Source organism: Streptopelia decaocto (genome assembly GCF_964273445.1).
Source record: "Streptopelia decaocto genome assembly, chromosome: 1".
Taxonomy (NCBI): Eukaryota; Metazoa; Chordata; class Aves; order Columbiformes; family Columbidae; genus Streptopelia; species Streptopelia decaocto.
The window spans coordinates 46,081,887-46,108,288 of NC_138663.1; the positions used below are offsets into that span (position 1 = coordinate 46,081,887).

General features: G+C 45.7%; 2 protein-coding genes across 6 annotated transcripts; one reads left to right on the forward strand and one right to left on the reverse strand.

Moving 5' to 3' along the window:
- The first annotated feature begins 406 nt into the window (after positions 1–406).
- Positions 407–12,823, forward strand: NDUFA12 (NADH:ubiquinone oxidoreductase subunit A12). Its single transcript, XM_082072162.1, has 4 exons — positions 407–555; positions 2,278–2,360; positions 3,347–3,434; positions 12,578–12,823. Exons 1-4 carry the CDS (start codon positions 467–469, stop codon positions 12,756–12,758), a joined length of 441 nt encoding a protein of 146 aa, XP_081928288.1. The 5' UTR covers positions 407–466; the 3' UTR covers positions 12,759–12,823.
- A 5,270-nt stretch (positions 12,824–18,093) lies between these two features.
- Positions 18,094–26,085, reverse strand: LOC309439474 (ankyrin repeat domain-containing protein 26-like). 5 transcript variants are annotated; one of them, XM_082052110.1, is made up of 17 exons: positions 25,586–26,085; positions 25,167–25,340; positions 24,982–25,088; positions 24,347–24,481; positions 23,434–24,163; positions 23,101–23,249; positions 22,510–22,945; positions 22,348–22,415; positions 22,138–22,215; positions 21,140–21,292; positions 20,821–20,990; positions 20,527–20,620; positions 19,799–19,911; positions 19,237–19,378; positions 18,838–18,889; positions 18,623–18,763; positions 18,094–18,337 (listed from the first exon to the last, which is right to left on the reverse strand). In XM_082052110.1, exons 7-17 carry the CDS (start codon positions 22,574–22,576, stop codon positions 18,240–18,242), a joined length of 1,176 nt encoding a protein of 391 aa, XP_081908236.1. In that variant the 5' UTR covers positions 22,577–22,945; positions 23,101–23,249; positions 23,434–24,163; positions 24,347–24,481; positions 24,982–25,088; positions 25,167–25,340; positions 25,586–26,085; the 3' UTR covers positions 18,094–18,239. The 5 variants fall into 5 exon arrangements, with proteins under 5 accessions (XP_081908236.1, XP_081908234.1, XP_081908235.1 ...); XM_082052108.1 differs by having other exon boundaries at positions 23,434–24,200; XM_082052109.1 differs by lacking the exon at positions 23,434–24,163.
- Between the last annotated feature and the right edge of the window lie 317 nt (positions 26,086–26,402).

Below are 26,402 nucleotides of genomic sequence, written 5' to 3' on the forward strand. Positions count from 1 at the left end.
GCCATGGGTGCAAACTGGAACACAGGAGGTTCCACTTAAATGTGAGAAGAAACTTTTTCTCAGTGAGGGTGACAGAGCACTGGAACAGGCTGCCCAGGGAGGTTGTGGAGTCTCCTCCTCTGGAGACATTCAAAACCCGCCTGGACGCCTTCCTGTGTAACCTCATCTAGGTGTTCCTGCTCCGGCAGGGGGATTGGACTAGGTGATCTTTCGAGGTCTCTTTCAATCCCTAACATTCTGTGATTCTGTGATTAACGATTTTGCAACCTCGGGTGTTCTACCAAAAGGCCCGGGCAGCCACCGCCGGTGCCCCTGAGAGACTTGGCAACCACCAAGCCAGCGGCGACCGCTGCCACAACACCTCGACTTTGGCGGTCTGACGAGGCGCTGCTGCCCCGGGAAGGGGCGGGCGGCGGCGAGGGGTGGGACGCGGGGCTACCCCGGGAGCGGGAGGCTCCGCCCCAAGATGGCGGAGTACGTGCAGCTGGTGAAGCGGGCGCTGAAGCACCTCGGCGGCCATGGCGGCGTCCGCGGCGCCCTGTGGCAGCTGCTGAGGTAACGGGGCGCCCGGCGCGCCCAGGGCAGGCGGCGGGGGGGTCTCCCCGCTCCCGCCTCGCTGCCCCGCGGGGTCACCTTGGCGGGTCGCGGCCGGCCTGCCCCGCACCAAGCGAGGGCGGCGGGGGGTGGGGTGAGGACGGGGCGTCCATCGCCGGCGTCGGGCCCCGCCGCGCCGGGGCGGTCAGGGGCTCTGGGGAAGGGCCGGGCGGTGCGCGGGGCCGGGTCAGACCGGGCCGAGGCGGCTGGCGGCGGCGTGCCGCGCCCTGGAACCCGCCGTGCGCTCCCCTGGGGGCGGCGGGCTCGCAGCTGCAGCCCTCACTGCCGGTCGGCAGCCGGTGCTGTGCTCAGAGCGGTCGCCGGTATGGCTCCACCAATGTTCTCTCTTCTTTAGGCATCTGAGTAGGTTGCTCGATGCTGAGCTGTCATTATAGCCCGGGCAGGGTTTCCTGGTGTCCGACTTCAGCCTCAGAGGTTGAGACTCTTAGACTGTCCTGAGTTGGAAGGGACCCACAAGGATCACCAAGCCCAACTCCTGTCCCTGCACAGGACAACCCCACAGTTCACACCATGTTTCTGGTGGTGTTGTCCAGTCTCTTCTTGAACACTGTCAGGCTTGGAGCCATGACACCTCCCTGGGGAGCCTGTTCCAGTGCTCCACCGCCCTCTGGGTGAAGAACCTTTTCCTCATGTCCAACCTAAACCTCCCCTGGCACATCTTGCTGCCATTCCCTCGTGTTCTGTCATTGGTTACCAGAGAGAAGAGATCAGCGCCTGCTCCTTCTCTTGTGAGGAAGCTGTAGGCTGTGATGAGGTCTCAGATAAGAAGAATTAGTCCTGTTGTTGCATCCGTGTCTCTGCGGTGCTGCTCTGCTCTGCTGCAGCCACCTCCTGTGCTTCTGCTGAGCACCATCGCACTGGTCCGACAGCTGTTTACTCCAAATCACCTCAGATTGGCAGCGGCCTTCTTGAACTGTTGGTGCACAGATCTGAAAGCTGTGCTTCTGCTGAAATCCTGCGGTGTAAAGCAGACAATTGGTTCATCTGCCTGACCAGCTGTAATTGTTTAATACTTCAAACCCCACATCTGTATCTTTGGCAACAGGTTGTCACTATTGACAGCTTTGAAGGCCCTTTAGCCCCAGTGGCATTTTCTGCAGAATTAGTTACAGCTTTTGTTTTCAGTCATGTCTATGCCTTTGTTCCTCAAGCACAGAACCTTGCACTCATCCACATTAAACTTTCTCCTATTTTTTCCTCCACTCACCTCTCATCTCTGCCTTGTTTCATGATGAATTGGTAGTAACAAATAGTTGAGACGAATGGTAATGTCTTCAACTAAGTGAATTAGTCTGTGTCTCTGGGACTCTCTTCCACAGTATATAAGGTTTTGTGGATGTTAAACTGTGCTGTATTGTAGAGTTGCTTTATCTTGCCCTATAAAGAGCTTTTAAATAAATAATAGGCCCCAAAAGCCTTTTTGTGTGATGCTTATTATCCTGTCAGTGCGGCACTCAGTAAAAGCATGCTGATGTTAGCTGAAGGAATTGGTGATTATCTTTTGCAATCATTAAGCTTGAACAGTTGTGGGTTTTTTTAATAGTTTTACATAGGTGTGTTTAAGAGTTTTCGTTACAGATTTTTACCATTCCCTAAGAAACTTCTGTCACAACTTAATTCTAAGGTGCTGTCAATTGAAACTGTTGTCTTGGTAATTTACAGAGTCAATGATTTGAAGACTGGTACGCTGGTAGGAACTGATAAATATGGAAACAAGTACTATGAAGACACAAGGAACTTCTTTGGTATGTGTGTTAATGTGAACACCTCCTGACTGACTGTCTGAGTATGTATAGATTGCGTGGTTTCTGCTGGTGACATAGAACTTGTCTGCCTGCCCGACTTCCTCGCACTTGGCTTGTGTGAGTCTTTGAAAGGGGGCTCATAGAAATGCTCTGAAACCTTCTGCCTCTCTACTGCTTCCATCAATCCATTTGCAAACATATTCAATCTGACATAATAATCATAGGATAAATCTAAGCCAGTCAAGTGCTTTCTATGTATATATGCCTATATGAGAATGTGGTTGAGTTTGTGTGATATGTGATAGTGGAATGAGTTTGGTCCTTAACTGAAAAGCTGGTAGCTTAACAGGTGAGGGAAGAAAGAGAACTGTCTTTAAAACTGCCTCACAGCCTACTTATTTATCTGATCGCTTCAGGGCAAGAAAACACAGATTAGCTTAAACTTCCCATTACCTTAAGTAGTTGGATTTTAAATAACATTGGTAGAGTACTTAAAAAGGTAGCACCTAAACAAGCAACGGTGGTAAGTGAGGTCAGTTTGGGGATTTTTTTCCACGCTCTGCCTATTTTAAGTTAACTTGTAAGGTACTTGGGGAAAGCAGCTGCTGGCAGACGTTGCTTGATAGTTTTATATGACTGAAACTTGGTTTAATCTTGGGTTACTAATGGCACTGTCCTTTTGGAAAAAGACTCCTAATGGGGTGAAAAAACCCCAAACCTCTTTCTCTGCCTGAAAATTTTGTAAGTTCCTATTTCCCATTCCTTATACAATAGCTAGTATTTGCTTCCTTGTGAGAGTGTTGGATTCAGCCATATAGAAATACAGTAACAGTGGAAATACAGAAGACTTACAAAAATAAAGCTGTACTGACTTGAAATAAGTGCTGATAACTTTGTCAAGATACTTTTCCTTGTGTTTCCATTAATTCTTGCCTTTATATGATTTTTTTTTGAGCTAATACAATATTTCTGTTTGTTTATTTAAGGTCGACACAGATGGGTCATCTATACTGATGAGATGAATGGCAAAAATACATACTGGGAAGTTGATGGAAGTATGGTGCCCCCTGAATGGTAAACCATTTATCTTAATAATGTGGACAGATATCAGTTGTGTAATTTCCTTTATATTTTCTTCTGTTACAAAGCAGAAGATTAACGAAAGCATACAAATATTATTATAATAAAGTTTTATTGGATACAGCTATCTTATGTATGGCTGGAAGATTTCAGGCTAGTTACTTTTAAATTTGAACTGCCTTCATAATGTTATATTGCTCCCTGTCCTGACAGTTGCACTCACTGCTTCTTGGAATAAGAAAAGCATTTTGCCAGCCAGATTGAGCAGGTCAAGCCTGTCTTTGAACTTTCTTTATTAGCTGTGATCTTGTTTTAATGGTTTGGCAAGGTCTCCAATAGCATTGAACAGCCAGAGGTAGAAAAAATATTTTTATTATCTGTTCTAGACAAGAGTCTAAAGATTGTAAAGCAATGATAGAACAAACATTCTTTAATTCACAGCCATGAAATAGGAGGCACTTGTTTGTACTGAACATTGGTAAACATTGGTCTTTATTCTTCGTGTGATAGATACTCTGTGCCAAGGCTAAGAGTGGTTATCTAAACTCCCAGATTGTGGCTCTCATTAGAACATTTGAGAAATACATGGGTAGACTGTCTAAGTAGTCAATTTTGTTTCAGATTCTCCCAACCATAAAATTATGTTTAATGCCATCCATATTTTTTTCTGTCTTCTCCAGTAAGAGCTTAATGGCATCGTTTTTCAGAGCAACGTTACAGTCTCCAAAACTAGCATGTTCCTGCCAGTATGGGGCTTTTCCTTGTTATCCGTGTAATAACAGTTGTTTGGTTCTGGTTTTTATCTTTTCACTAGTAGACCGTGCTGGTTTTCAAGATTTTCTTGATTTTGAGGCATGTTTTTGGTTGGTATTTTTTTTCTTTGCTCGTGTTTGTGTTGTTTATTGTGTCCTTACAAACCTCAATAAAGAATTTCTGCCTGAGCATCAACGTCATATTTCTAGGATTAAGTACCTCGTTTAGCTCACATAAATTAGTGAGGTAGAAAAACTTGTTTTCCAATCAGCGGAGAAAAAATTGCCCTAGAAGAAAAATGTTTCATTATTGTCAAGACCGTTCAGTGCAATGGAGCATGAAAGGGTGGACAGTCCTGTGTTCTGAGGTATTTTAGTCAGGAAACTTAGTTGAGCAGGACTGCTCAGGTTTTTAATTTGTTGGTTTTCATTTTGTTGTTTGTTTTTTTCAGTTGCTGATAAATATTTGTGTACTGTGGCAAACTTAGATGTTTATTCTTATGTAGGAATCTGATCTTTGTGACACATCTAAATCACTGACCTTTAATTCTATACTGCTTAGATAGATCTTTAAAAATAGGAGTATTTCGACTGGGAAAAAGTGCTGTCTTTTGAGACATTGGGGTTTTTTATCTGATGGTGTAATATCTTGAATTTTTAACATGGCATAAACTTCTGAATTGAGACTTAGTATATTGTACAAGTTGCTGTCAGTGTAACACTGGGGTTGTGCAACTATATAGGAAATGAATGGGTGTTTTTGGACCCAGAAGTTCTTTGGAAATAAATTAGATTGCGTGAAATTATATTAACAGAGATTAATTTGGTCCTGTATCTGTCCTGTCAGTTATAAAAAAATGTTGATTTCTTAAAGCACTAGCCTGCCCTTCAACAGATGGAAATTTGAATTGGGTCAACTGGGAAGTAGATAAAGTACCACTGTAACAGCTGGGTTGTGATCTGAATACTACATCTAAACACTGATTTTTGACTCTGGGTAGTTAATTCAGCTCAGTAGAGCATTTTGTAGGTATTTTGTTGTACCCTCTGCAGGTAGAAGGAGCTTTTAGTACATCCTTTATGCTGGTGTTACTTTCAGAAAATATTTTGCAACTGTCATGCCTAAAGATGACACTTGTAACAAACCCGAGGTTTAAGACCAGGACTAGCCTGGATTTCAGATTTTTCCTTTTTTTTTTTTTTTTTTTTTTAATAGTGATGCTAACTAGTTTGTAATGGTTTAGTAGTACCCTTATAGAGATCCTATTGTACATGTAGTTACACTATTTTCTTGGGAAGTATAGAGAGCACTAGCAGATGTGCAGGAAAAACACTTATTTTTTCAGTATAAGTTGTAATAGAGGTTCTTTTTCTCTGTGTTTCTGGTTGTTGAATACACTACATCTTGAAGTGTAATTTTGTGGCCAGTTCTGTGCCTTCGGGATTGTGGAATATGATTGTTGAAATACAGTCAGGTGGACCTTGCATTTCATGTGTGATGAATGGAAAAAAGCATTTTGATATATTGAAAAGTTCTGAAAGCAACTCTCTGGAAAAAAAATAGGATGCAAATTTATTTATATACCCTTTATCTTCTGTCAGATACTGGAGAAAAGGAAAAAGCAGCAAGGAAAAACATCTCATGTAATAACATATGTACCATTTTTAGGAACAACTGGATATTTTCAGTGTTCTGAAATAAGTGGTTTAAGGTCTTTTGACATTGGATGCACTGAAATCGCAGTCTGAAGGAAACCAAGAGAGTTGTTTTGACATACGTCTGCTATACAGGGAATTGAGTCTGTTGCTTTTTTAAAATATTGCCATATCAGATTATGTAGGCTTGTGGTTTATTCTGATTTAGTTGCATTATTTGACCTCGTGGTTACTCAGGGTCTTCTTTTCTTATCTTGAAAATCAAGATGTTAGTATCTACTTTGGAGACAAGTTGATTAGTTTTTTTAAAAATTCCCTCAATACTTGCCTTGGGAATGATTAGTATTAATCTTCTTGTAGTGTTGTACAAGATACTGGGCACTTTTACTGTTAGGCAGTTATGAAAGCCAAAAGACTTGCTTTGTCTCCTGCTGTTCAGGGCATGTTGTTTGCAGAGACTTAGTTCTTACATTTTTGAACACAGGGATCGAGTGTGCTCTGTGAACATCTGGACAATAAAAGTTAAATCTATTTATACCAATGCCTGTTTGCACTCTGTTTAGTGCTTTCATACAAGTCTCCATTACACAGTTGCTCTAATTGCTGGGCTGTGTATTGAGCTCGTTTCCATTTTACTGTTATGTTAGCAGGCTCAGTATCACCTTTTGATCCTCATTCATTTATCTCCCAACCTAAAAATGCTACAGTTAGTAAATCATCTCCAGGAGCACCAGGTGACGCTATTTTATACCTCTGGTGTATGCTGCTTCATGCACATGCTCACATTCATGCGTGGTCACAACATATGTGCAGATGCACTTGTTACAACCAAAACTGCCTTCTCTTTGCTCAAAAATAATGAAAAACGAAGCAAGAAGATGGTACAGGTAAATTACTTCCAGGTTTAACATTTTATGCTTTTGGTTCTGCAGAGAAGTTTTTGAAAGGTTTCAGGGAAGAAAATGTTAAACTTAAGAGGAACATGTGACTCTGTTGAAATCCCTGAGCAGCTTGTAAGTGCTCGTCAGGGAACCAAAAGTATTTTCACAGGCAAAGAGTTTCCATAGTAAAAACTGGCTATCTTGAATGTGTACTTCTTGATAATAAAGGAGTTTGCTCTCTTCCTAGGGCAGGGGCTATAGGGTTAATAGTTCTCTCCATCCACCCGCTCCAGCAGAAGCAGATTTAGATCACAAGCAAGCTGAGGCCTAGGTGAAGTGTTCTGGGCAGGTTTGATAGTAAGAAAATGTGCTTAAAGCAGCATTAGCTATTTATTTATTTATTCATTCATTCATTTAATTATTTCTTTTTTACCCTTCTTAATCAAAGGGTGCACAGAGAAGTTAAATATTAAGGGTGTAAAATATAGATAGATGAATCAGAGCTCAGTGCTGCTTTTTTTAATGAATGTTACTAGCTGCTCCAGATTATGTGCACTCAGAGGTTTAGCAACATGGCAAGTGCGTTTTCTCACTTTGCAAACACAGGAGGAAAAGGAGTGAAATATGGCTGGATGTAGAGATGGAGAGCAGGACCTTGCTCTTCTAGTACCAGCAGCCTCTTACTTTATGGTGTGCAGGAGGAGAGCAACAGGCAGTGCTGCAGGATGATGTAGGTGTTATGGGGATGGCAGGTTGGGTGAGTCCATGTTATTGTGCTGCTGAGAAAGAAGTGTGCCATCCAGAGAAGTAGAAAGAATTACTGCCTGCATTCATGCAAAGTGACTTTTTGTTTCTGCTGTTACTAGGAAGACTTATGTAGGGTATAATGCTCAACTGTGGTACCATGCTCTTAAAAAAACCAAACACACACATAGACCAATGGAAGAAGCCCAGGGAAGAGCAGCAAGATCAATCAGGCCTCTGAGGACAGTTGGAAAGAATTGGGGCTGCTTAAAAAGGAGAGGAAATGACCATAGATAGAATCTTGAAGCATTTAATGTCTTGCAGAAGGAAGAAGAATCATCTGTCTGCCACAGAGAGATGGGTAGGACAGGAAGCAGTAGGTTTAAATTACCAAGGAGGTGATGCAGGTTGGACATTACTATCCTTACCACTAAAAAATTCTGCTCATCCTCCCTGGCATAACTTGCTTTGGGAAGATGAAGCCAGTATTACAGCAGCTGCATAACAACTTCAGGAGACATCTGCTGGGAGTGACATGGATGTAGCTGATACTTCTGTGGGTCTAAAGCACATGCAGAGACTCTAAATCACTTCCAGACTTTTATTTCTGGATTATTTGGCCCTCACAATTAAGAGTTTGTTGGTTATTTCCACTGAAACAAGGGGAGGGGGGAGGGCTGAGTATCTTACTGGTCTTAATCTGTTTGGGATTAGCAGAGAGAGTAGCCTTTTTTCCCCCCTATATTTTCTGTACCAGTCTTGATTTTCAGGTTATGTTCACATCTCATACAAAAGTTCCCTATTTGTCTGCTTATTCCTGCCATGAGTTCCTATTTGCTATTCAGCGATCAGGGTACACCTGTAGCTGAAATTTAGAAGAGCACAAATTTGCATTTGGAGGATTCTGGGAGGTTCAGTTTGAGCCCACTGAGCAACTTAGAACCCAATTTTCCACTTTGAAAAGGGTTATGGTGCGGAGTATGGGTTCCTTTTGAGAACATATAAAGTCTGTGCAAGTCAAGGCCTGACATCCTGGATGCCGGGTGTAGTTCTCTTGCATTGCATTCAAAGCCTTTTGTGGCTGCCCACACACTGTCTCTTTACCATTTATCTAGTTTAGTGTAACTTGGTTTGTGTTTTGGCCAAATACTTGGCAAAAACAAATCAATGACTAGTCTACGTATACAAACTAGTTAAAAATAATTTGTTCTTTCACTATGTTATGTCCTGTGCTGTTTATTTCCTTATGGTGCAAATCTGACATCTTTGGAAGGAACTAAAGAAGTGCTAACATAATACAACGAAATATTTCACATTCAGTTCAATAATATGCGTCTTCATTGTTAGTTGATATGCCAGCTGAAGGAGGGAGGAAGGTAGCATCTGAGACTTCAAGTGCCAGCCTACTAAGAAATGTAAAGAAATGTGGTGTTCTCTTGTAAAAATGCTGCTTTACAAGTCTGCCTCTAAGGAAAACAGAACAAAAAGATTGAACAGAAAAGGAGGGGGGGGTAAAATTTGCATCCTGTCAGTAGCTTCACAATAAATTTGTGGGGTGTATAATTAGATGCAATGCTGGTGTGGTGTTTTCAGGTAAATAGGATGCTGTCTTATTGCTGTGCAGTGATATCTTATTGTAGCTTTCATGAGAAATCAAAATTATCTCCCTTGCGTACACAAACAAAAACATGTTTCTTGTCCCTTTTTTTTCACATACATAGACCCAGAATAACAAGTGAAGACTATCTTTAAAATAATAAATTAAAAGGCTGCTTCTTATGCTAGTCAAAGTTAAAGCCCTAATTTCTCATTCACTTAAGTACTTGGGGAAACACTGAAATACTTTTCGCACTTTGACCATAACACATATCTTCACTTCTCGTTTGTCTTCTTGCAACATGATTAACTTGTTAAAAAACTGGATGGCAACAAGTTGGCAAACGTCCTGCACTTACGTAGATGGTGCCTGAACCCCTTGCAGATGCACATATGGTAGTAGCTACGGAGATTGTGTAGCATCCGTTCTTGTTTGACACCTTGTACATCATATAATATAATTGGCTATGGTCCCTTGCAGCTTCACTTTGAAATCTGCTTGCTTTTAAATATTTGTCGAAGACTTGGGAGAAAATTATACATAGTCTTGAGAGCATTTGAGGGTGCTTTGAGGTGTCTTTCTTCTGGGTACCCAAGGACTTTGCTCTGCATAAGTTCTCTGCTGCTTTTTAGGTTTTAGGTCACTAATTGCTTTTGAATCCTGTTTTTCCATGCATGGACTTATAGGCAGAGTTTGTATAGAAATCTGGACATCTGCAAGACACCAGATCTCTTTATTAATGTGGTTCAGTCTAGTGCACGAAAAGCTTTTTCTTGAGCATCTGGGATTAGAGTCTGAGACATTAGGGCTTCAAAGGACTCTTTAAGGGAGATTGGTAAGGGGAAGGTCTTCCCAAAATAGAGTTTTCAGTTTTTGTATCTTTTAAGTGGAGAGCAGGAACTTTTGTTCGAGAGAACAGGCTCTTTGCAAATCATAATAGTTTTAGAAGTCACATTTTGGGCTTCTAAGGGGATTCTGTTGTGTCCAGGCTTAAACACTGAAACTCTTACTTATAAGTGGATAGAGTTCTAAACAGACTTTTGGAATCTCTTCAGGTATTTCAGTACCTGTGACTGTACTGACATGTCTTGTAGGTGAGCAATTTTTTTCTGCCTTCCAGTGAGAAAATAGGATTTAAGGATTGGTTTTGCTGATCTGTTTAAATTTGAGCCTGATTTCTTATTGATGTTACAGAACTTCAGAAAATCCCAAAAGCAAATATATCAATTACTCCAAAATACTGTATTTTAAAATACTTCGTGGACATAATATTAGAAAAGCTGCAAAACAATATTTTAAATGACAGAATGAAACTGCTCTGGTTTTTGTCTTCTGAGTTAAATGAAGCGTGAGGATGGTGAGGTGTGGTGACAGGTGCACAAATTAGGTTTTGTCTGCAGGACCCCTGACCCACTATTACCAGAAGCGTCTCTAGGTGAAGGTGTGTGAGTTCAGGTTGCCTCTGTATGTATGATAAGCAGGTTTGAAAAGCCGACACTCCTCTGGAGTGATACTATGAAGCATTTTGAAATGTGGGCCTTAAGTCAGCATTGGCAGAATGTGTGTGGGTGCACGGGCTGTTCTCTTCCCCTTCCTCCCATGCCACAAACTGTGTGTTTCTTTGTGTTTGCAACGGAGAGCCGGCTTGTTAGGTATGAGCACATGATCCCACCTCTGTCAAACTGGCTGTGTTACAGCGTTTCTGCCAACTTGGAGGCTGGTTGTCACAGGACATGTGCTATCTCGGGTAGCGTGAAGCCCACTCGTGGTACACAGAATTTTTCTAATGGACATGAGTGGGGAGAAGGAGTTCACGTAAGGTCAGAGCTTTGTGTAATGTGGTCAGGGCGTTTTGGAGGCTGGTAATACCAGGTTTAAAATTGAGCAAGGCCTGATTCTGTATCCTCAGAGCACAAGGTAATTAGTAGTGTTATGGGGCCACCTTCTTCCAGACAAAAATCATTACCTCAAATAATCTCTTTTTAGCAGAAATAGTGGGAAAAGCATACTTCAAATGACAGCAGATATACACAGGAGAGCAGGGGGAAGACAAGAGGGATCCCCCTCCCATCCATGCTGCATTGGGTCACTTCATCTGAATGTGTGTATAACTTTCAGACTCACTAAGTGGGTGCTTTTTCCCACAGGAGACCGTTCTTTACCTCTAAACAAGCTTTTTCTTCTTACTTTTAAAGGATCTTATGGTTCTGTCCAGTTTGGTATTCAAGCCAGTGTCCTGGCGGTCCTTAGTCCTACAATGTGTGCCTTTTGTTTGTGGGGTTTTGTGTGGTTTCTACTTACAGAAAATGAACATATGGCTGACATTTTTTTTAAAGTGAGATTTTGTACTGAAGTTATATCCAAAGTTGTGAGGTCTTTTTTTTTCTTCTGAAATAAATGTCTAGCATCTATTTGGAAAGATAATCAACCTTCTGTAGAGCTCTTCAGATTTAGAATACACTTGTCCATCTGTTTCTCACTACATTGATTGTGGTTTTGTTTTGCTGTATCAGTTAAGTGCGCCCAGTTTGCTAAGGTGGAATTTTTAGGCTTTCTAATAACAACTTGAATAGAAGACTCCTTATTTTTAGGTCAAGTCTTTGGCAAAAGCTGATTAGCAGAAGCTTCTTTAATTCTGCCTCAGTAAAAAAAATATATAAGTTTGCAAAAAAAAAAGTCATAACCTCACTTCTGTCGTAACTGTGCAGGCAGTGTGAAGTACATGTAAACTGGCAGATAATTAAAATGTTATTCAGGTTTGAAAGTTGCTTTGGGCACTGAAATAGAAATGGGATGAAATCAATTCCATTGATCCCTGCTGTAGTGTTTCAGTAAATTGTTATGGAAAATACTTTGCTTGATCATTAATGTTGTTTACACAGGGGAGAATTGACATTTAGTTCATAGGTAAAGGATAATCACTTGGCAATTACCCCATTACTGATTGGTATTAATCATTTTAGTGTGTGTAGTCAGTAAACATTTACATGATTGTTTTAGGTGAACCTGCATCATTAATCCATATCCCAAGTGGCAGCCTCATTAATGCTTTGGAGATCATATTGATATTATTGTGCAGCGTAATCCTCTGCTAATTAAAATGAAACAAAACAAACCCAACACAATACCCAACAAAAAAAAGCAGAGACAGCAAACCAAAACTTTGTGGTTTTGTCATTTGTAGTGCCTACCTTGACCTGGCTGGCTGATGAAGGCCATACAAAACCATTAAATACTCTCTGCCCAAATACGAAGTGTACAAAGGAACAGGAGATTCAGACTCAGGTGTGCTTTTAGTTGCTTGGAAGCAGAACTGTTATTTATCAATTATAGTTGTGTAATTACTTTAAATCATTAGTCTCATTCAGAGCCATACTAGATTAAAATACTTTTTCTCTCAGAGCAAATACTAGTGTCTCTTCAGAGGAGAATTCTTGGGAGTTGGGAGGAAGGCTTGTTACAGATCATGTAATGTTCTTGATAACAACGTGTCTTTTTCCTCTTAAGGCATCGCTGGCTTCATGCAATGACAGATGACCCTCCAACTACTCATCCACCAGTTGCTCGTAAATTTATCTGGGAGAACCATAAGTTCAACCTGAGTGGCACTCCTGGACAGTACGTACCTTACTCTACTACTCGCAAGAAGATACAAGAGTGGATCCCACCTACAACAGCTAGCAAATAAGAACAACAAAAAATGTGATCTGCCTCAGCTTTGGCTTTTGTTCAAAATAAAAGCCTCCTGTAACAGCTGTCGTTTAGTTTATTGAATTAGAGGGAAAAAAGTGAGAAAACATTGGGAAGAGGTAGAAGACAGAATACATTACAAGTCTTAATCTCACAGAATCACAGAATCACAGAATCGACTGGGTTGGAAAAGACCTCAGAGATCATCGAGTCCAACCCTTGGTCCAACTCTAGTCCGTTTATTAGATCATGGCACTAAGTGCCATGTCCAATCTCAGTTTAAAATATCTCATCGAGATATTGGGCTTTTTGTCATATTGTCAGTGGCTCTTGTCTTCCCATAAGCAGCTCTCAGACTCTTTTAGCATGATAACCAGTCCTGTGACGGTCACTTCTCACATTTGTGCCATTCAACAGAATACAAATTTGAAAGACAGGCTTCTTCTCTTTAACATTATCCTGTTGTAGTCTCTGCATGGCAAATAACATACTATTCATGTGCTATTTTTAGGAAGCCATCTCTTTAAATATTTATAAGACTAGCTAGAATAATAAGGCAAATAAGAGATTATAGTTTTTATTCATAAATTCTTTGTGCATGAGTATGCATACATTACTGTATTACAAGATGGTGTGATACATAATATAAAACTTGTAAGGCTACAGTAATCAAATGACATCTCACCACCTAAGGGAACTTGGCCATAAGCAGAAGGCCCTTGTCACAAAAATATTTTTTGTTACTGAGATTCATTAGGAAGATGTTCTCACAAGGGTTTGAGATGGGCTGTTTGCCCTGTTGTGACAAGACTTGAAAGGGCTTTGGAAGTCTGAGAATGCACACTTTTTTTGGAGGTTGTGTACACATACGCAGGCACTTGCAGGAAGAGCCTGAGGCCATGAATGCACTGCAAAGAGCAAGTTTTATTTTAGTTACCTCTCTACTGGGGGATCTCCAAAGCCACACCTGAGCTCCCAGGCAGAGGTGACACCAGCGGGGACGCAGGTGCTGGTCAGTTCAGCCCTGCTGGAAGATCACTGGGCCTGCTGAGCTCGCCTGTATTTCAAGGCTTCAGGTAGGCGCAGCCTCCCTTTCTTTCTCACAACAAAGCAAGAATCTCAGACATAGTGATAAGGTGCCTAGAGTTTCTCACAGGCCTATGTTATCTAACACAGAGGTTCTACTCATCAAGCACACAAGGTCAGTAAAACAATTCGTGTGATGTATGTGCTTTTTCTACAGACAGGTGCAAGTCACGTGAGCGTATTTACATTTAACTAACCTCCTCGCCAATCTTGCGCTATATTCCCATACAGAGGTAGAGAAGTAAAATGTACCAGAACCTAGTACCAGAAATGTGAAGTTTGCAAGTTCACATTTGAAAGAGAGCTGGTTGGGGCTGTGGCTTTTTTCTGTGTCTTACAGTTGGTTGAGTCTTACTCCAGCCTGCTTATATTTTTCTAGCAGAGGTGTCTTCTCCCCAAGGCTTCCTATATCTGATGGCCTAATCTGTACATAACCAACAGTGGTGGGATGTCCACACAGCTCCTCACTCATTTCACTACTTCAGCTGGATGGGGCAGAAAATAGAAAGCTCATGGGTTGAGATACAAATGGGGAGACTGCTTGCCAGTTACCATCTTGGACAAAAGAGACTTGACTTTAATTTATTGCCAATTAAAATAGATTTGCATAGTGAGAAACAAAGGCAAAAACATGTAAACCACCACTTTCCCCCCTACCCTTCTTCCCAGGCTCAACTTGCCACCTCCATTCCTATCCTCTCCAGCTCCCACCGGCAGCAGCAGCCGCCGTGTTGGGCAATGGGGCTTGTGGTCAGTCCATAACAGCTCCTCACAGAGGCCCCTGCAGCCCCCCACTGCCACAACCTTGACAATTACACACAACACAGACTTATAAGAATCGTTGTTCAAGGCAAGTAGGAAGGGATTTTAATATATTCTATGCTTGCAATTGCCTGTCGAGAAGAAAAAATCTGCTTTGCTCCCTAATAGCCACAGCAGTGGCTGCACTGCTGGCTCTATGCTGGCAGTTTTTACTTCTCATCCCTGCCTGGCTGCATCATTTAACCCCCAGTTGCTTCCTTATTAAATCAAATTCCATAATAATTCATTATTTAAAGGTGGGGGGTTTAGCTTTAATTGCTTTAAACCAGTTCTAGTCTTTAAATTAGGTTCGGAAGTGCTACTGCCTACTATCTAATTAAAAAATGATAATGTTTAATTTACTTTAAAGTCAACAAAAGCAGCGAGCACAGCCGAAATGCAATTTGAGCCATACTGAGCAGCATACATGGAAAGGACTCTTTCAACCTTTTCATCTTGATAGATTATTTGACCTTAAGAACCAAGTTTCCCCCAGCACTGTTGAAGAGCTTCATTACTAACGCTCATCTATACATACCCTATGGGCACAAACCTGGGTATAGCAATTACTTCTTACTAGTTTTAGCCTCTACTTCTTTTTAATGTGTTTTTTACCTATTTCATTCCTCTTTGTCCTGTGGATTTTTTAGATTGCAGCCTAAACACTTCAGGAGGTACAGCTGTGAACAAGACTCTCTATTCAGGGGATAGGCAGGGATGCGGTGACTCTTCTGCAGGCCCTGTGCTGAAGAAAGAGACCTTAGAGCTGGTTTGTCCTTTTGTTGTCAGGTGGAACAGAAATATTGAGGGAGGAGGCAATTTTGAGCAGCTTTCTGTGCAGCAATACTGCACAGAAAGGCAGAAAAATGGGCTTGTCCTCCTGCCCTGGCTGGGCTGAAGCAAGCCTAGGACTCAGTAACGTTGTTTGGGAAATATCATCGGCCCTGTTTTTGGAGAGGACAGAAACCCAGTCATCCTGCTTTAATCAATCAGCAGAAACCACAAATGCTGGAGTTTAAATGCAGAATGTCACTGACATCTCTTGAAACACTGCTTCTTCAAGGTAGATTGTGTAAGGCATGTACAGGAAATAAAGACTATGCAGAGGAATCAGCAGTCTTCTGCAGGGCTCTCTGTAAATGCTTCTGCAGTTCAGTCCTTTTATCAGCAACCTCAGTCACTCATGGAAGCTGATCTTTGCTGATGACATCTGCCTCAGTACCCAAGCTCAGTTGCTTTCCGGTCTAAATGACATTTTAAATGCCAATGATGTGGCTGAGCGTCGCAGCAGATGGTGTCTTCAGCCAAGTGCAGCTGAAGCACTGACAAGAATGCACTAAATGTGACTTTAAAAGAGGCAACTTTCTGATATGGGAACCATGTATTAAGAAAACAAGTACCTCTTCCAGAAGCACCACTGGCGCGGAGGCCTTCCCTCTACGGAGCACTGCATCCTCCCTCGTGTCTATCCAGGGTGCACCTCTCCGCCTGCCACACCTGAAACTGGCCGGGAGACGTTAGGGTGGATAATGATGGAGAAAGGAGCTTTAGGAGACCACCTGGGCTGTGTTTAGCCCCACTGCTGATCCAGCTTGTGTTGCGTGGCCCGGACACACTGCCCAGTCCCCATCGCTGGGGTGCCTCTGCCAGCAGGGTGTTTATCTGGTAGTGCAATGCCCCAGGTCAGCACAACACAGCATTAAAATAATTAGAGTAGGCTCCATCAGCAGGATCCACAAGTGGCACATCGCTCACTAAGCCTACAGATTTTGACCTTAAGACCCCAAAATTGCCCTGGGTGTACAGGTCTGGAGCAGCTGGAAGTTGCCTTTCAGAAAGAGGACCTGGCTGTAGGTGAGTATGAACTCGTCTGTTCAATGCTCTTGAGACTCAGTGCTGGTTGTGATGTTGAAAGCACCTCATGAATCTGCGGTAGCTGTTTGGCAAAACATTATCTCACCAAATGAGAGAGACTGAGGGGAGAGGCAGCACTAGCACTGCACTGAAGAGCCTGCAGCAAAGAGTTAACATTTCATAACCATTTCTACCTACAGCAAGAGAAGAAATCTTTGACACCCAAGGATACCCTGGGCCATTTAAGAAAAATGGAAGGAGAAGGGAGGAGGCCTTGTCCTTTCCTACCCGTGTGCTGTACTGCTGACTCTTGCACACTGTGCCCACCCTTGAGGGCACACTGAGAACACACCACCTCACATTTCTACATCTTACAAGTTCAGGCTTCAAATTTCAAGATGTTTCCTGCTACAGGCTGGTGCTGGGAAGCAGCCTGGGAATTCCCAGGATGATTGTTTCAGATACAGTTGGAAGTCATCAGCCCAGCAAGCTGGGGTATATATTTTCCACAGCTGTGATGTATTCAGGGTGAAACCTTTGAGTTACTAAATCTGTGGGGCTTATTATTCTCCTGGCAACTGAGAGGGAGAGAGGGAACAGATCCTTGCTTGGCTAGGAGGTTAAAACAGCTCCAAGTCTAAAGGTTCTCCCTTCAGGTGGAGTTCGCGAAGGATGTACCAAAGCGCGTACTTTGAGGTGGGTGGACAGTGGCAGCTTTTAAATGGCACTTGAGGTTGCTCATGCAAATCCCACAGTCAATGCTGGGTTATGCCAGGGAAGGCCCACGTCAGTGGGAGAGATCAGAGTTGCGCGTGTCAGCTGGGAAATGCCCAGCAGGGGTTTCCTCCCAGAGCCCTGCTGAGCTTTGAACCCCACCCTCCGCTCCCAAACAGACCAGGGCCCACACACCAGAGTCAATGATGGTTCTTGCTTCCAACCGAATTTCAGCGTGGAGTCCAGGAAGGGGAGCGCTTTGCTGCACGTGGTGTCCCCAGCTGCCAGCAGGACCATGACCATGAGCACGCTCAGCCCACAGAGGATTTCAGAGCCCCTGGAGACATCTCTTTGCTGAAGAACCAAAACCAGGTCGGGCCCTTTCCTTTCCTTTTGTTTCTGAGTCACTTGAATCCATTTCATTTCCCTGACACCGCTCTCTCACCACCCTCACAAGAGAAAAGTGTTTCCCTTTGGCTGAGGTGCCATTCCCCCGTCCCAGCTTGTGCCCACTTCTTCGCACCTTTTCCCCGACAGGCAACAAATCCATCAGATCGCTCTGGGAACTGCAAAGCTTCCATGGCTACCAGAAGCTCAACCCCCACCTTCTGCCCAGACCACCAGGAGGATTGCTCTAGGATGGCAGGAAGAGTCCGATAACTGATTATTAGCAGTAGCTCAGCGCAAGTCCCCGACCTGAGTACAACCATGTCTCAGGCCTCCTCAGAGGAAAAGGACACAGATGTGTGTTCCCTCTTGGAGGCGTCTGCACGACTGATATTCCATCAGAGCAACCACAGAGAGAGACATGCTAAGTGCCTGCATGGGTTGAGAGCCTGAGCGAGCCTTCAAAGATAGGACTGTCCTCATCCAAACCCGCGAGGTCCCAAGCACTCCAATGGGGCAGCAAAACCAAGACACGGACTAGACGACACAATTTATTAAATAGCACGCTGCAAGAATACAGCTGGCACCAGATGCAGGGCAATGGCTGCACAAGATGGAATGTCAAGGTTTGCAGGCTTCATTCCTCTCTCTTGTGATCACTCTGGTTTCGGGCACCGGTGCTTCCTCTGCTCTGGCATCTTGTCACGGCTGATGGTGCTGGAGGCTCAGCAGTGGCTGGGGAAGGGTTAGTGTGGGGTGTTAGTTTATACAGCAGGCTGGGCCAAAGGTGGCACTGGAAACTGGATGCTGGAAGTACAGCACTAATGTGCAGATCCAGATCCAGAAAACCAAACACTCAGATGTGTCAACAACAAAGCTACAGCATGTGGGCTACAGCCACAAGTGCAAAAATTGCGTTCCGCGGAGATAGGGATCAACCTCTTGTGGTTTTTGCCTTATTTCTTGTCCAGCTCTTCCTCCCATCTCTCTTTTAGAATGCTTTACTTGGCTGTGACCTACCACGGGAGTCCCAAATGACTTCTGAGGCTAAGCCCAGGTTCCGGACTGGTTGTTCCTGAGTCCCACGCAAAGCGGAAAATCTTCTCACAGGTCCTGGGTTTATCTTGCCTGCTGCATGTGCTGTTGCAACTGCACCTCCAGCTGTTGGGAAATGTCACCAACTTGTAGGTGGCAAACCAAAAGCAAGTCAAAGAGAGAGCTCTAAAGGCACTCACTTCTGTGCAAATCCGGAAGGTGGGAGGCCATTGAGACTGCTTTTGTCACCTGCTGACAGAGCATTCAAAAGTATTAAAATCTGGTGGTGTGATGATGATGATGACCCTCTCTGCTCTTCTCACTTGGGGCCCCGGGACTGCGTCCTGCTTGGAGAGGCCATTGAGCTCCGCAGCCCTGCTGGGACTCCTGGCTCATGGTTTTTAGCCATCAGGGTAACTACATCTGTGTTCCCCAACGTCATCACCATCCACTGCTACAACAGCAGCAGGAGCATCAATCGATTGCAAAATACAGCTAACAGATAATTAGCAACATGGAAAAAAGTATCAGACGAGAATCATACAGGTTCCAGCAGAAAAAAGAATCACCTCCAACCCACTAAACAAACCAGAGCTCACCTTTCTTCTTTGTTTACCAACTTGCTTGGCCACCTCAGAACAGCTGTTCTTCAGGTCTCTCTGGAAACTGGGCTGGGACTCTCTCTTCCTCGCTGTATATTCCATCAGCTTTGTCTGAGATGCCTCCAGAAGCGTCTCCAAGCTGCGCAGCAAATTAGTAAGGAAAGCATGAAACAAAGCAAAAGTCGGTATTTTTCACCTCCTCTTAGGTGAGCGGCACAGCCATGGCTTCCTTCATCTGTCTGTAACGCACTTGACAGGCCAGGAATTGCTGAGAGCAACCAGTGCTCCAGTACCACACATCCCTTGGAGGGCCTGAAGTCTACTTGCACAGAGGAAGAAAAGATTTCCTTCCCTCCCAGGAGAACAGCAGGCAGCTTGCATTTGAGAGGCCTTGTGTAGCTTTCTAAAACCATGGACTTATGCAAAGAAGCACCTTATAAGATGGAATGTGAGGCTTGAATTTGCTCCCAAGTGGTTAGTATGTGCTATTACATTAGAGTTCAGCAGTGCTTGACTATTACTCAACGTGCTGGTTTTTTAAAGCACTAAAAAGCCATACCCGCTAGGTTCTTCCTCCAGGGTGCCATTACTTGTCTGTGTTTCCTCCAGAAGCGCTTCCAATTGGCGTTTCTTCTCAGCCGGCTTCTTCAATTCCTTGCTTTCGCTCCCACGCTGTGAAAATAGCAGAGATACATCACCCACAGAGCACAGGAACAGATCTCCATGCAGAAGGTGCAGACAGATTCTCATCTTTGGAGGTCTTCTGATTGCATTATGGGCCCACATCTTGTGGCCAAGGAACCCATAGTCCCTAAAACAGGAAGGGCACCAGAGCAGAGGCAACTGAAGAACTCCTGTCACAGTCCGATGACGCCAGTCAGGCCTTTGGGATGAAGCGCTCGGCACCACCAGAGCCCAAGGAACGTCTGCAGCTGAAGGTACCAAATGCCTCTACAGCACGACTGTCTGAAGTGCTGCCTGGGGTCTCAACCTCACAAGTGTTCTAAAGCAGAAAATACCGAAGCCAGCCCCTGACTGCCAAGTCCTTCACAAAGACGGCATTAGCTGGGACTGAAGTAGGACTGGCTATAGTCTCATGGGACAACTCTCAAGGCCAGAAAGCTGTGGGATGGGGCAGCAGGACTTGGAGGGCAGCCTGTAGTCAGCAGAACAGAGGAAATTATCTCTCCCAGGCTCTCTGGGAAAACCTCTTCTTCAAATTTCCCCACCTGAACATGGAACTCGTCTCTGGGAGCTCGTGAAAAGGGAAGGTTTTGACTAGCTTACTGAGGCAGAGGCTCGCAGCTCTTTCCGAAGGGCTTCCATGGTGTTGGCTTGTTGCCGGGCTGTGGCTTCCAGCTTGGCCATTCCGACTTGGAGCCTAAAAAAGAAGGACAGGTCTTATCACAGAAGTCCACAAGAGCACAAATCCCAAAGGAAGAGTGTGATAGAACCTCATCTGAAACAAAAGCATCTTTGAAAACCATGTGGTATTATCTTGCTGGCATGCACAAAGGCAGTCCAGTTGTTTTCCCACAATCGCAGAAAGCAAAGCCTTGCCCTGCTGTGTGACTTCCTTACTGTTGCATGCGTTCTTCCAGCTCTGGGAGAGCTGCAGTTCCAGAAGAGGTGACCAGAAGGCTCCGCAGGTTCTCAGAAGCTGTTAGCTCCCTCTCCTTATTCTTTATGGCACTCTCCAGGGCCTCGGCATAATACTCGGTCCGGATCAGCCGTTCTTGCAGTTCCTGCAGCTGTCAAACCAAAGCAAGAATCCGCAGTAGTCGGCTTAGGCTTGATAAAAAGGAGTGGACCCCCAACTAAGGCTCCGTTCCTCACTCTGGTTTGCAACAGAAAAGGCCTGGGTCCCTGCCAAGAGGCAAGAGACAGGCTTTCTCCCTACCTGAGCTTTAGAACGGTTCAGTTCCTTCTGCAGCTGCAGTTTCTGTTCCTGCAGGTCCCTGCTGGAGCGCTTCTCGACTTCAAGTGAAACTTCTGCTCTGGAGCAGTTTCTGAGAGCGCTGACAAGCTCCTCCCGCAGCCACCTGATGCATCCCTAAAGAAATGGTGTTCCATGAGCAGGGAGCAGTCAGTAAGAAGATGACAACGGGACACATGCTTTTAGTCATGGGATCATATCATTGGACTGATTTTCAGCATGGCCAGCAGGTGGAGGGAGGTGATTCTCCCCTTCTGCTCTGCTCTGCTCTTGTGAGCCCCACCTGGACTACTGCCTCCAGCTCTTGGGTCCCCAGCACAAGGAAGACACGGGCCTGTTCGAGTGGGTCCAGAGGAGGGCCACAGAAATGACCAGAGGGTTGGAACAAGGGTGGTGGGACACTGGAGCAGGCTGCCCAGAGAAGTTGTGGGTGCCCCATCCCTGGAATCGTTCAAAGTCAGGCTGGGCAGGGCTTTGAGCAAGCTGACCTAGTGGAAGATGACCCTGCCCATAGCAGGGCTTTGGACTAAATGATCTTTAGAGGACCTGTCCAACCCAAACCATTCTAAGCTTCTATGACTCAGTGAATTCAAAGATGAGAGATTTTGGCCACCACCAGCAGGCACCTGCCGGCACCTTTCTCAGCTGAGCACATCCAAACGACCGGCAGCTCATCAGGATGCTTTCTCTTTCCTAATACACAGAAAACGCTTCCGTATTTTCCTCCTCCAAACAGAGGCTGAGAGACTGTGCCACCGACTTTTTCCTAACCGTACGTTTTCCCTCTTCATGCAGCACCTTTGCTTCACAATGGGAACAAAAAGGGATCCAAAATAGGCTTCAGGTCCTGATTCAAAAACTGCCTCTTAGCAGCACTCCAAAAGGAACTCAATAGCAAGAACAGGTCTCCTTAAGCTGACAGGCTTGATTTACAGATATGTGCATCAGGCCCCAAGAGTCACCTGAGTGTCGCCTTGACCATCGGTTTGTGTTGAAGCCTCCTTCTTGAGCGGAAGCTCTTCTCTCTCCAGTGCAAAATCCTGAGCGAGCAAGAACACAGACCGACAGACAGTGAGGAGAGGAATCCGCAGCAACACTGCAGCATCACACTGCCTTCCAGCAGCTGGGCTTAACAAGTGCAACAATTCTGTTAGCTCAGGAAGACAAAGTACCTCATCCAAAGAAGAGAAGTCAAACTCTTCTTCTTCTTCTTGCGCTTCACCTGCTGCTGGCAACACACCTACAAAGAGATAAGAAGCGCCACGCTGCTGTGAGTGCTTATTTCACTCTGCTTTTCCCCAGCCGCTTCACTCCAGAGAAGCTTAGGAAATTACCAATGTGATGCTCCTCTGCAACAGGCTGCGCACACGCTCCTTGTTGGTTTGCATCATGAGGCGGCATGAGAGCTGACACTTCCTCTGGACCTTCAGAATCAGCCTGTGGAAATTAAGACATGCGTTAGAACTGGCACAAACTGCTTCTGGACCCGTCTCCATTCCTGGAGGTATTCAGGGGACGTGGAGATGTATTGCTAAGGGACATGGTTCAGCTCTGGACTTGGCAGTGCCAACTGTGCAGCTGGACTCGATGATCTTAAGGGTCTATTTTGACCGAAGAGATGCTGGCATTCCAAGCCTGTGTCGGAAGCAGAAGGAAAAGAGCTCAAAAGTAAGCAAGCCCAGTTGGGCCCCACCTTCAGAGAAGTTAGGTCTAAATCAGACAGGGAGTCACATTCCTCCTCTTGCTGTGCTCCAGCTTCTGGCAAGACACCTTCAAAGGAGAGAAGAGGCACAATGCAGTCCTGAGTGCTTGTTTAACTGTGTCTTTTCCCATCCCCCAGGCCCTGCATTTAACAAAGGGTTCTCATTGTCCTTAAGGCCTCAGCGATTTGTCCTCATCACCTCCTCCATGCTGAGGGATCCTACCTGCTCCAGTCTGCACAGGTGCTCCCATGGGAGGGGCAGCAGTCGTCCCAGAGCAAGAGATCTCAGGTACTGTGGGACCTCCTGTGCCTCCTACAGAGCGTTCTCCTGTTCTTTTACAGTTTTTGTATTCCTCCAGTGTCTTTACAACTCTACATAGAAAAAGGAAGGAAATGAACTCAGTGATCTTATCCCCACTCTTGCATCCTCTTTCTGCTGGAAGTGCAACAGCCATTCATGAGCCATCCTACACATCTTCAGAGCCAGGTCTAAATGGCAACACACACACACACACACACCACTCATGGCACTACTACTGCAGACTGAAGTACTCACTGCAGGCATGTTCACAGTACAGGTGCCTGTTCCTGTCAGTGGGGTAATTCTACATTGCACACATGTCATTTTCTAACAACTCTGGCAGAGGGGCAGTTTGGGCTCTGAAGAGACACCACTTTCAGGGTTTCTTCACAAGCAGAACTAAAGACAAAAAACCCCCAAAACCAAGAAAATAGTAAGAACATCCTCCAGACCAAGGCTGCTGTGCAAAATGGTGCATTAGCACAAGACCGATACTGTGCTAGAAGCATGCAGGGAAGGAACCAGCCTCTTGTTTTGCTAGAGCAATCCTCAAACATGCTTTGTTCCTCAAGAGGTTTTTACTCCACAGTTTACCCCGGCACCCTTCTCTCCTGCTCCCCATCCATATGGGATGACAGAAGGGGCAGGGGGAGAAGACACAAAGTCCAGATTCAGCAACAAGAGGTCATGGGCAGTTGTTTATGGCTCGTCAAGGCATACTTGTGGGCATAACGCTGTTCATTCACCCACCAGTAGGCTGCCGTCACTAGGAGAGGGCTACTTCATTCAGCCTAGCTGTTAAGGACACGTAGCCACCTTAGGGAAGGAACAGTCAGGGGAGCAAAGCTGCCCACAAGAGGAGGAAAACCACTGAAGATTTTAATGCATCAGGGATATCGGTTGGATCCCCTCTGAAACAAAAGGCAGGTAGTTGCTAGTCAGTTGGGTGGAGCTTGGCAGCACGCAGGTGAATTCCCAGACAGAGCTGTGGAGGGAAGTTTTCCTCAGCTTGCAAATCCACTCTTGACACGGAAAGAGATGCATCAGAAGATGTCACTGAGCCCAGCTTCAACAAAGGTCTCAACACCCCATTCAAGCAAAAAGGGCTGCACATCAACACAGACATGCTGACAATGCAGCTGCTCTAACAAGGATGTAAAGCACTTACTCAGGCTTAAACTGACTGTGATAATCCAAAACTGCACGGCCATACTTGTTTCGATGAAAAAGATCAACACCATGCTGAAGAAGAAGCCGTAGTACATTCACATTCCCAGCATAAGCGGCAATCTCAAGAGTGGTCCTAAAGCATCCAAGAAACCATAGGAAATACATCAGCTTCTGCAGACATTGCCTTGCCATTACTTGAGTCCTTCTTTGCTCCTCAAACAATCATTTCCCCTCCTACAGGCAGAGCAAAATTACAGCAGAACACGTGGATGCGTCAGACACTTGAGGGTGGTGGGACCTCGGGAGGTCTCCAGGCCAAGCGTCTCCCCGGAGCAGACTCGGGGAGGTGTGTGTGCGTGTGTGTCTGTGTTTCTGTGTGCACGTGTGTGCACGCTCACGCGCACTTGTGTGTGTGCTGGCACTACAGCCAACACTTGCTTGCAGTCCCCAGTGCAGAGATCATCCCCCGAGGTAAGAGAGCAGCCGAGTGCGGGTCTGCTCTCACAGGGGCACAGAAGGAGCTCCTTCTGGACAGCTCCTGGTTCTTTTTCAAAGCTCATTCCTATGGCTCCCATCAAGCCAGCCCCTGAACAATGCTCAGGAGTCCCATGCACACTTTTGATGAGAATTCACCTTTCATGCAGATCTCGAGTGTGCACATCAGCTCCTTTTTGAATGAGGAACTCAACCATCTCTTCGTGGCGTTGGAGGATGGCAAGGGCAAGAGGAGTGTATCCCAACTGAAAGGAGAAACCATCTCCCTTAGAAGAACACAGGAAAGGCTGGGGAAGAGAAGCCTTACCGAAGCCCAAGCTTACCGCATTCTTAGCCTCAATCTGGGCATTGTGCTCGAGTAAGAGCTCCACCATCGCTTTGCTGGGCACGATGGCCGCCACGTGAAGGGCAGTGTTGCCGCCAGCACCTTTGCGGTCAGGGTCGGCACCGTGCTCCAGCAGAGCAGTCACGCAGTCTTTGTGCTCGTGCTCTACTGCCTGGAAACAAGCCACAAAGGAGAAGTAACTTCCGACACGTACCTTTCTCTCTGTCAGAGCTCCTGCATCTTCCCAACACGGGAAAGTACGAGTGCCTTCACAGATTAGGCAACATATGCCCCTTCCCCACTGACTGCAACATACCTGCTTCTATGCAGGCCTACGTAAAGAGTCACGCAAGCCAGGTATGGCTCAGTGCATAATCGACAAGCCCCACGTACGACAGCGTAACATATTCCACGTACCAGCATCAGTGGTGTTTTCCGAAACATTGCATGAGGGTTGAGCTGGCACCGCTTTCCTGCCAGAAAGCGAACGACATCTGCATGGCCGTTCGCACAAGCAAGATGCAGAGGCGTCCTAGAAATTAAATACATCCAGTTAGCACAGACAAGACGGCTGAAGACATCGTTTCAGGCTGTGGGGCCAACCACCTAGGGGCACAAGGCTCAACTGCCAAAAAAGAAGCCAAAAGCAAGCTTTCTGGTGCCAGAGCGCATCCGCTGGCTCCTGTCCCAGCTGGGGCGGGCCTCCGGTAAGGGCAGCGCTGCAGAGCCGGCCTGTCCCTAGGGTGCTTGCCATTGTGTGGGGCTTCGCCGGCTCTTCCAGCCAGAGCACGTGTGTCTTCGCTATGGGCACTGCCCGCCTCTTACTGCTTGTTGGCATCCCGCGAGTTGATGTAGCATCTCTTCCGCCACCAGCGCTGCTGCAGCCAGGCCAGGTCGCCACGGGCGGCCGCGCCGTGCAGCCCGCCCCGGCCCTTCTCCCGGAGCTCCGAGGCCTCAGCGGTGCTGGGCGCGGAAGCGCCGTCAGACGGCGGCCGCTCCCGCACCCTCCCGAGCAGTGCCATGAAGCTCTGCATGGTGCGGGGGACACGAGGGCACGGCCCGCTCCGGGATGAGCAGCCGCAGGAGTCGCCCGGCGGACTCTGACGAGCCCCGGAGACCAAGGGGAGTGGGCGCGGAGAGGGCAAGAGAAGCCCAGAACCGAGCCCCTGGCGGACAAGGGTAGAGGGGACGGAGAGGGCAAGAGAAGCCCAGAACCGAGCCCCGGGTGAGCAAG